Genomic DNA, 10,743 nt, shown 5'->3' with positions numbered 1-10,743 from the left:
CACGTTTTAAGTAAATAATATGAAGTGCAAACAATGAGTATTTATTTCTCTTAGTAAATATTTCGTGTCATGAGTTTGTTTACATTTAAAATGTTTTTTTAATAAATTTTGTGTGTTTGGTCAAATTTTTGAAACTGCCGCCACCATCGATGTAAAGATTGGTTGGTGTCTTTGGGTTCCATGGAAAGGAAGTATAGTATGTTGAACATAGTATTTTGTGACGGTTTGAGATTGTGTAACTTATTTGCGGTGCTGTAAGCAATCCGCGAGGTATTTGGCTAGTGGACGGCGCCGCTTCAGTGAGGCTGCTGTTGTATTAAAATTATTTTCAAAGATATAAGATAAACTTATAAAAATGTACATTGTCTCGAACTTAGTGAAAGTTACCATTCCCAACTATTTGGCTGGATTGCCTATTCCAGACTCATTTGGGGGCTGGTTTCGCCTTGGAGGTAAGATAAATGTTCAACCATGTGAATCCTAATTAAATGCCTATGCTGTGGCACTAATTTCTAAAGTATTGGAGGTATTTGGTTTAAGATTTTTTTTGCTCTAGATAGTTTCCAGATAAAATTGATAACTGTACATGTTTTTGCTAGAACTACACAGTTATGTATTCTAATGCATTTGATATTGAACTCTATGTAGTTACAAGAAAACCTTTTTTTATGTGAATTATTTTTGAGGTTGTTTTGTTATATTCCTTTTAGCTCAGTTTATTTTCAATGACACACTTTCAAGTCTAATGATTTATCTTACCTTTGAGACACGACAAATTAAACAGCATGCTATGCCATTACTACAATAACTGGTTTGTAATTGATTTTAATTAACATACTTATTTAATATTACATTGTCTAATAATTTTGGTGTTTTTTTTCAGTGAGGGATTGGCTTGCATTAATTCCACCAGCGGCAGTAGTGGGAGGTATTTCCTATTACTCTTACCAAACAATAAAGAAGGCTCAGGCGAATGGGAATGGACATGTGAACCCCGCCATCAGGAAGGACATCAACAAAGTGGTTGATTTCATAGACATTGAGGATATCACGGAAAAGGTGTCCCTGTGCCGTTGTTGGAGGAGCAAAAACGTTAGTATTATTCACAAAACAAATATACAACATGTGAATCGTGTTATCTTAGTTGATCTTGTCAGATCTGTGTCACCTCTAAGAAATAAAATGTTGAATGTTATAAAAGTTCTCATTAGAAATAATTAATTTCTATATAAAGTTAAATTATGGAATCGGGCATTACCTTGCGGAAAGCCATGACATTAAACAGTATAAAATTAAAATATTTTTTCTTACATTTAATATGAAAATAGTGCTAGTGCATGGATTATTTGAAGTAGTGCCCAGATAAATCTGGAGGAAGAATGGTATTGCAGATAGGTGTGTAAAGTAGTTCACTAAAATTATTATATGTGAGCCATAGTTAATTGAACTGAACTAACTACAACTATTATTAATTACCAACCATAGTTTCCTTCTTTATGTACTTCATTATCATCATGTTACATAATGTTTGCAGCTCTGGCGGCAATGTTAATTATTTAGATAATTGTAGCATTATGTGTTTTATTTACAAGTCACACTATGTGGCCCATATAGATATTTTGAATTTTATCAGTTTTTCAGCTGATTTTGTTGACATTATCAGATTAGGATTGGTCTGATAAGGTTTTATATTGAATTTTTGGAGTTATCCCCTGCTAAGTTTTCTAAGTATTTTCCTTATGTATTAAGTAATCTTTATATTGTTTCAGTGGCCCTACTGTGATGGAGCCCATGGTGCCCACAACAAGGAAACCGGTGATAACACCGGACCAGTTGTTGTCAAACATAAGGAGAACAAGTGAACAGTAACACAAAAATATGTAACATGGTGATATACAAATTGTGATCATAATAATATTTATTACAAAAATTGTTGCCCTTTTAAACAAAGAATTTAAATCATATACAGTAATAACAAATGATGCTCGTAATAACCCGTAAGAACAATTGTTAATTTTAAGTTTACTTTTGTTACATTTTTTACGTTTCGATGTTTTTTTTGTGGCTATTTTTATTGTGGTCATAGTGTTAAACATTAAAAACTTAGTATTTTACTTAAAATGAGATCAATAAAAAATTGGATTGTTATAGAAATAAGCTTATCTTTTATTGCAAGTTCGACATGATTCGTTTCTTCTGAACTGTTGACGGTAGCGCGACGAAACATAGGCCGATGACCTCTGCTGCGTATCAAATTAGACCTATCGTTGACTTAGCTTTACGTAATTGATAGTTTATTTATAGCAACATGATTATACTTGGTTAAATAAAATAAGAAACTGATAATCTTAAAAATGTTTATTACCAAATTGCCTTAATTAAAAACATCACAGACATGTTCTGACTTTAAAATATAAATAAATATTTAAACATGCCAATATAAAAGTACTAGAAAAATTACATTTACTGAAAATGACTTGTTAGTGTACAGTTTCGTTCAAAATAATAAGATTTATGGCACTGTTTATTTGATAACTTGCAACGTACAAAGTTTATTACATATTATGCATGTAAATAATAATAAGAAAATACGTAATATCGTTACAACTAGCTGCCAAACGATGGAATAAATATTTATAGAGATACAATCCAATATTTTTACACAAGCGGCTTAATTGCTAGAGCAAGGATTTACGTCTGACCAAATGAGTTACATGTTTCCTGCAATTTCCGGCTGAAAAACGTTTGCCATGACTAGTATCAGGATCCTGTTATTACTACATCAATAAAAAAATAAAGATACTGAAATTCACGACTTGCTAGTGGAAACATACCAAAAGATATAATGTTATATCATACACCGTCGAAAAATGATAAATTACATATTTTATCAACAGCATGTTTTATCAAAAATAAACATAACTTCTGTACTTCTTGTAACATTTAGTTTCTAGGAATACAATTATTAGTTTGCATGCAAAATTATACATATTCTATAAGGCCTACTTAGTATCTACCTAATGATGTTTAATTCTACGGAATTTTAACGTAATTCAGTCTTGAAGCTTCTCAGAAAATGTGCCACCGAAACTAGGAAGCCAGGGAAATCGAGTAAAATGTTCAGGGCTCTTCTTTTTATTATATTCACAGCTGAAACAGAAAACAGACATTCATAACAAAGTATGTAGGTATTAATTAAAATAAAAACGATTTGGCATTGTGCAAAAGACACTGAAAAATAAAAACAATGACAGAGTTGTGGCCTCATGGATAAAGTTTCATTATTTCTCAATTAAGTGTGAAGGTCGTCAACGAGTCACTTTTCAAGTACCTAACCTTTCTAACTTCAACTTGGTAGGAGTCAGCGTCAATTTGGCCTCGCACCTTCTTTGATTGAAAAGGGATTTTACTTCAACCCGCATAGATCAGGGAATTCAAATATTAAAAATGTTAAAATAAAACATAGGTAGTACTTCAAAACTTCGATGACACCAATATGCTACCTTGTGGCATACCAGTTTACTACCTATACAATGTAGGTAATTAAGTAATGAATCGACAATTAACTGATCAGTTTTCTCGATCTTTACCTAGGTATAACTATAAAGAAGACGATAATCTCTACAGAACAATGACTTTATTATCCGCGGGAATAAATAAATTAGAAGGCTTCTTTGAAACTAAGAGATGGTCAATGATGATAAACCAATATAAAATATAAACTTACTTCTATTCTGGTCTCGGCGATATTCTCTTCGTTTCGTAGAAGCTCGTGCTTGAGTCCATTACGCTTTCTGGAAAGAGCACAAATTCTATTTCAGTTCAAATTAAATCCAACATGTTTAAAGGCTTTAAAACTTTGTATCGAAACGCAATAAAATGAACAATAAACTGCTGTGAAGTCTTTGTTCGGCGTTTGCGTCGTCAAGAGGGTTATATTCACTTAGCATAACGCGGTTTCCGTCCTAGTTGACCGCTTCCTACGCACCGCGTCTCGGGAACGCGCATATCATGTTACACCACACAATACACGTTCTATGTAAACTTGGGACGTATAAATCCTTTCCTTTACTTATGTTACTTTGAATGAGTTGAAGGGATTGTATTTACAAGTATATCCTCCTCCACACGATGAGCGCTGTGTAGGCGAGGCACACGATGCTGCAAGTCACCACCACCATGATGCCAGCGGCGGCACCGATGGGCTCTCCTCGCATGCCAGAGTACCGCACCTTCTGGGAATCTTTACGAACTGCCTCGCCAGTGACTGAAAAAAATAACATGAGTTCGTTGGTCAACATTGTTTGATCAGTTCTTGTGGTCTTTTGTGATCTAGGGTTCAAGTGTCTTGTTAGAAAACTATTCTCAAATTAGTAGGTACCTTGCAAGAACTCTGCCTGGGCATCAGGTATCAAAGACACCTCCGCGCGAGCATCCTCTGCGTCTTGAGGGAAACTGGGCAAGTCTATGTGTTTCTCATTGTCGTCTCTGGAGTGAAGCATGTCGAACACCTCAGATCTGCAGATTGCAATATAATTAATTTCACGAATTGATTTAAAAGTTAGTGCACGTTTGGGAATTTAGATTGGCTAGCAGAAATTGTTTTCGTTCCAATTAGACAAACTAATTATTCGTAATAGTTGTTGTAAGTACCTGCTGACACCATTTTTGTCATCAACTAAAAGCTTTAGTACGGTTGCGTTAGCTTCTAGTGTTTTGTAACGACTGTTGTCCTCCACCTCCTTCGCGAGCTCCGGCAGTGTACTTTCTTGTTCCTTCAGCGTGGCCGAGTTCTCGCCGTAACATGTTCTTATATCTGGAATACGATAATAAATGCTGTACACAGATTTTACTTGTAGATTAACCCAAAGTGTAGTGCTAAGTAACACAATTCAATTAACACGACCCATGTGAAAGTTTTGAATTTGGAAATGTTAAAAAACCGTTATCACCATGTTCAGAGATTTATTGCTAGTGTTAAGTTGTTAGCTAATAGTGGAGAATGAACTGCAGTTGACTTTAAACTTATCTAAATGCAAACATTCTTGTCGCCGGGCAGGCAGGCAGCACTTCAATTAGTGGGTCAGGCGCAGCTTTAAGTTAATGTGTGTACTTAACGGTGTTTAAATCCGGTTTCCCGGACTACCGAGACGCCGTCTGAGCTCATATTTTAGTAGATATGTTATTTCCTAATGACACGATGGAGTGACTCATAGCAGTTTCATTGTTCGGAGTAACCTCGTATCTCAAGTGAAAGTATTTATCGGAGCAAATCGACTAGATCTCGTTAGTACGTAGAATATTAGCCGGAGGCGTTGTGTGATACATTGCCTACAGTTGAACATGATTAACAATTGAATGAAAGCGAGATATCTTCTAGCTACATTAGCGATATAGGTAGTAGGCCACGCGAAATACTTTTCGATTTTTGATTTGAGCATGCTTGCTGCTTCATCATCATCTTCCTAGCTTTTTTCATCTGAGTAGGGGTCAGTTTCCTGCCTATCTGGATAGACATAATAAGTAGGTACTAGGTATAACAGTCTTTTTTTTACTGGGTATTCCTTTTCGACCAGATATCCCTTGATAAGTGTGATTGTCAGAATTTCCGGCTCCTGGATACCCGTAACTTATTTCAAGGAAATAGCAATCAATCATTTTTAAGTGAACTGGAAGTCCCATTTACATCTTTTCAAAGAAATCAGATGATTACCTATGTATTAGCGGCAAAGACTGTAATCAATCATTATTACATCATAATAATGTCACTTATGATTGGGTATTTCCTCATTTCTGCCCTAACACACGGATGCACCTTAGAAGATTTACCATATTCTCGGTAAAGTCTTTGTGTTGGTGATGCGTCATGGCAAGGTGCAACTAATTGGGCGGCCCAGCAATTAAGTTATCTTGATCATAATGGTCGTCCATCGCGGTAGTTTCCGTCAGCAATAGATTACCCAGCAGAGCTATTATTTAAAAATTGATTCCATAGTGTTTCAACAATACTTAAATGGTATTATTGCCGCCATTCTCACGGTCCTTGTCGGAAGAACGGTAAACGCTTCCGCGTATAATCACTACATACTCACGAAGAGTTCATTTGAAACCAATTAATTGATTCGAAACCACGCGCGGTTAAATTAATCAATAATTTATAAGTAAGTACACGCAAGCATAATCCAATTGATGCCTCTAGCGTAACAGCAAGAATTCATAAATTGCTCGGGAAATATAAACATTTACATAGCAATATTTACAGATCAATATAATCAAATACGTATGGCAATGATTAGCAAATATGTACTCATCAGTTAGTCGAATAGTAAAACACAAATGGACTTGAACGTCTAAAAAAAATGCTTTGAGGTTTATTATGTACCTACAAACACAAATATTCTAATTCGAACCCAAATACGACTTAATTAGTAAATTAGGAGTAATATAGTATGGCCATAGTAATAAAAAGCAGCCCAAAAGTCCAAGAATAGGTAGGTACATGCGCAAGCTACACAATTTTCTCAGCATCACAGATAAAATTCGAGATTTCCTTTTAGTCCAGTATAAATTGGCTACATGTATCTGATGGCATAACTCAACAAACGTTAATGTTTTGGGCCATTACAAGAAATCGTTAGTTTGCCTAGATTTACGTGGCTTCTTGTTTTCACCTACTTGCCTTGTTTTTCCATTATCTATTTAGGTAGGTCACACCATTGTTTATTTTAGTTTATTATGATATCGTAACACTGTTGTTACTGATAACTTTGTTTGTCTTCTTGTTCATCGAATTTCAGAGTTTTGACTACTGGAAATTTATGCCTATGTACACCTCTATCCCAGCGGATTTGATATGAATTAGGTACCAATTTTTTTTACAATCACAAGCATTGTTTGAAATAGATATCCATAGTTAGTTTATCATTAGCTGGTGAGTACTGCAACTCCAGAAAAAAATAATCATAACATATAAACATCAATCTCAATAGATACTGAACAAATGAGTACCTCAGTTGTAAAATGACGGCGGAAAACATTGATTTCCCGCGAAGTTGACCGCAATACACGTGATTTTGTATTTATAAATAAAGATTGAGTGTAGGCGTCGATATGTTCGATAAAATATCTACATCAAAAGGTGCTTAACCTTACGACAATATATGGTCAAAACAAACCTACAGATAACAATTTGATTACATTCTCACTAGCATAATGCACCAACGACAACCGCCTTAAGCTTTCATTTACATATACTGACTCAAAGGTCAGTTATAATCAAAGCAGAAACTTCCATTCGGCTATAAAATAGTTATGCATGTACTACATTGAACCGGTGACCTGCGCCGGGAAAGGGAATAATCGACTTGCGTCCCTTCTCCAACTTAGCATGGTCACGATTTGCCTATACAACTGCGTAGGCTGTATTTTAACTAACTTATTAGAAGACATACATATGTCGTATTGCTATCAGTACGCGTATAAACAATTGCATATCTATTTAAGAGTAAAAGTAGGCCTCACATGTTAGCTCACATCTGTTCACACTATTTTATGTTTGTCAACGACTTTTTGCTGGCAGAATTTGCGACATGTGGTCCCATTTAACATCGTTTCGCTTCTTGGGACCATGCACTTAAAGATCTTACGAATAGAAAGGACACAATGAGGTAAACGTATGAAACATAAACTTCATTCATTCACGGCCACCTGAGAAGCCAATACTCAGCTGCTATGAATCATTATGTAAATAATTTTACGCTTCTTACTACTACAGACGACACTCATATATTTTGTATCTCTGATGTCACTTATAAGGTATATTTACATGATAATACGAATGGGTTTCCTTATGAGTCGCTTCCATTGCTAAGATCATCGAAATCATGAATCACGCCCACGTAAATGATTTTGTTCTCGGAATTTGGGAGTAACAAATTGTATACAATTAAAGCGCCATTAGTTCCGAGATAATGAGTCTACTGTAAAGTGTGGTGAGTGGTGGGCTTCTTGAGATAGCGACTTATCAGGTTTGCACTCTAGAAGTATATCAAAATACTTGAAGTGCCAAATGCCGATTAATTGATTATCAACTACTAAGAACAGCAAGCTCAACTTAGCTCTATCAAGATAGGGGTCGGTATTGAGATGATGCATTACTTAATACGGTCTATCTAGGTACTACATATAAGTGGTAGCATATTGCAATGAATATTAATTAGAACGAGCCATTGAAATTAAACTAAGTAAGTCCAAAACAGGCATAGGGCTGACTTCGTGATGAACAAACGTCGTAAACTAGTTTAATAGTAGTGTCTGCTTACTTAATATTAACTTGTTCGGTAGCTCCGTGCCCAGTAGCTACATAGAAAGTTTTTGTTTTGAAAAGCTGCTTTGAGAACTTCCTTAGCAAGTTTTGTATTCAAACATTCAGTAGGAAGGGTAAAGCCATAAGTGTTGTGTTTAAAGTTTGAAACAGGCAGTTAAATAGAGATATCCTGAAGCTGTTATTATGAATTCATGCCAATGTGCGCCGAGACGAGGCCGAATGTGATGATTTCTGTGCCAAGTTCTTGATCAATGATAAAATAATCATTCTGTGTAGTTAGTGCAGTTTGTAATGTTTCTCTTGTTCTGATAATACATACCCATCGAGGCGACGATGATTAAACACAGGACCTGGTAGCGCGCCATTTCATTACTCGCCCTGCAAACAGATAACCGATTGTTTTATTTACGTTAATAGTCCCACTGTATGCGCTTATCGGCTGTGGTCAGACAACACACTTAACGCATACCTAATTACGTACCTAAACGGAAACATTGATAAGCGGACGATGACAATTAGGAGCTGTGGGAAATAAACACTTTTATTATGATTTACCTATTTGTTTGTTTAAATATTACGCAGTCTATTTTCAGTTTCACTGTTTTGTACAATAATTTTGGTAGCAACGCAGAAGCGTAAATAAAACCGACACGTTCTGCTAATAATAGATTGTTGTTTATCTCAAAGGAACTATCCGTAGTACTTACTCTTGCCCTTCGCAGTCCTAACTCTGCACTTCTTGTAATATAAAAAAATGATACATAAAATTAACAATATGTTTGCACGTTGTACCGGTATCGGTATTAACAAGATATTCGAGTCACTTTCGCGATCTTATGCTAGAAAACCAGTTCTGGATGAGAGCACGACTGCTCTAAAAATACCTGGGAGTTGTCGCGAGGGGTCCGGTCTTTGCTGGGAAGTACCACTTTGCACGATCAATTTAATTTTATGATCACTGTTTTTTGTCACTGTCGATGTGATGCGTGCGCGGGCGCCGGTCGCCGGGCGGACGTTCGCTTGTGGCCGAGCCGAGCGGTATTCTGCGCAAGAGTGGCGAGTAAGAGCGGTGCGCTCGACGGGAGCCTGAGACGCTGACCTCACTGGTGCAGGAAATACACTAATCTCGCTAACCGCGTGGATATGGCAAAGGTGAACCGATGGTAATCACCTTTTAGGTGCCAGCTCTTGTCCGTTAAGGGGTTTTTTGCTTGCTACATTTATGAATTTCAAAAGGAGCGGCTTAGAATTTGATGAATATTTCAGGATATTGAAAGTAGCGGTACCTTTTCATTTTAAAGACAGAGGAATTCCAAATTGCTTTATGTATTTATATTATGATTCACTTAGCTTAGGTTTACAATTTACAAATAAAAGTAGACAGTCACATTGGAAAGAGGATAAGAAATGAATATTACCTATCCTAAGATGTGTTCTTAAAATGTCAACCATAAGAATCGCAGCTTCAAAGCCCTAGCTTCATGGACAAACACTCAATATATTGTTACATCATTCAATAACTATAACATACTTCGATCAGTGTTCTCGTACAGGAGCCTGTTCTATAGAGATTCAGATAAAAACGTTCTTTGTTCGTCAAACAAGGCGGACGGGTGCGCGTGAGACATTCGCAGGGAATTCGCGCCTGCATTCGCGTTCCCTCGACGTCGATGGCCGGTGACCCCACGCATGTGCTACTAACAATAATTTCATTTTAATTGACCTCCTCAATTGAAACTTCATTTTAATTCCGTTTAACGCTCGTTTATTTTTGTATTTTAGTTGGCCGGCTCAGAATTTGTTATACACATTGTAAGTGCCCATACCGGGATAAAATATAGAATTTTCAAATCGATTCAGATGTAAACTATTATTTTTTCACATGCTAATGTTTCAAAATTTACGTCACCGTAATGACATATCTACCCCTATCTATAGGTACCGTATCTGTACGTAGGTACCTAATAGCTCCCAGACAAGACGTGCAGACGAGAGATGAACTCTGGCCCGAGCCGCAGTAAACATGCACCCAACAGAATGTTGATAAACAGTTACCTAAACGCACGAGGACTTACAGTCATTACTCACTGTACCTACTGCTCACTAAAGGATTGTTCACGTACCGTTACTTACCCAGTTATCTAATCACAACTTATACTAACATTATGACTGCCTCGTTGGTCTTGGGCACGAGGTCTCGGGTTCGATTCCCGGGGTCGGGTCGAAATTGCATTGTGGGTTTTATAAACTTTTACATAGCAGCCCGGAGTTAGGAAGTTGGTGATTGATACATCGTTTTGTAGTATGTCAAGTCACCGTATGTCAAGGTAGTAAAGGTTTATATTATTGTTGTCTTCAAATGGGCTACGACGCGCTTCCAGCGGTGTGCGCTGGGCCATACGAACATTAATTGATGG

The 10,743-nt window shown here is 36.5% G+C and overlaps 2 protein-coding genes across 3 annotated transcripts; one reads left to right on the top strand and one right to left on the bottom strand.

The window, feature by feature from the left end:
- The first annotated feature begins 199 nt into the window (after positions 1–199).
- On the top strand, positions 200–2,157 carry LOC110383960 (CDGSH iron-sulfur domain-containing protein 2 homolog). The gene is made up of 3 exons (XM_021344950.3): positions 200–452; positions 884–1,092; positions 1,770–2,157. The coding sequence occupies exons 1-3, from the start codon at positions 356–358 to the stop codon at positions 1,860–1,862; spliced, it is 399 nt and encodes a 132-aa protein (XP_021200625.1). The 5' UTR covers positions 200–355; the 3' UTR covers positions 1,863–2,157.
- A 186-nt stretch (positions 2,158–2,343) lies between these two features.
- On the bottom strand, positions 2,344–9,425 carry LOC110383962 (uncharacterized). 2 transcript variants are annotated; one of them, XM_021344951.3, is made up of 7 exons: positions 9,211–9,425; positions 8,646–8,704; positions 4,654–4,816; positions 4,382–4,518; positions 4,111–4,267; positions 3,728–3,794; positions 2,344–3,150 (listed from the first exon to the last, which is right to left on the bottom strand). In XM_021344951.3, exons 2-7 carry the CDS (start codon positions 8,689–8,691, stop codon positions 3,145–3,147), a joined length of 576 nt encoding a protein of 191 aa, XP_021200626.1. In that variant the 5' UTR covers positions 8,692–8,704; positions 9,211–9,425; the 3' UTR covers positions 2,344–3,144. The 2 variants fall into 2 exon arrangements, with proteins under 2 accessions (XP_021200626.1, XP_049694604.1); XM_049838647.2 differs by lacking the exon at positions 9,211–9,425 and adding an exon at positions 9,034–9,098.
- Positions 9,426–10,743: the final 1,318 nt, after the last annotated feature.

Source organism: Helicoverpa armigera, chromosome 12, assembly GCF_030705265.1.
Source record: "Helicoverpa armigera isolate CAAS_96S chromosome 12, ASM3070526v1, whole genome shotgun sequence".
NCBI classification, from domain to species: domain Eukaryota; kingdom Metazoa; phylum Arthropoda; class Insecta; order Lepidoptera; family Noctuidae; genus Helicoverpa; species Helicoverpa armigera.
This window is presented reverse-complemented; position numbering and strand designations above follow the sequence as displayed.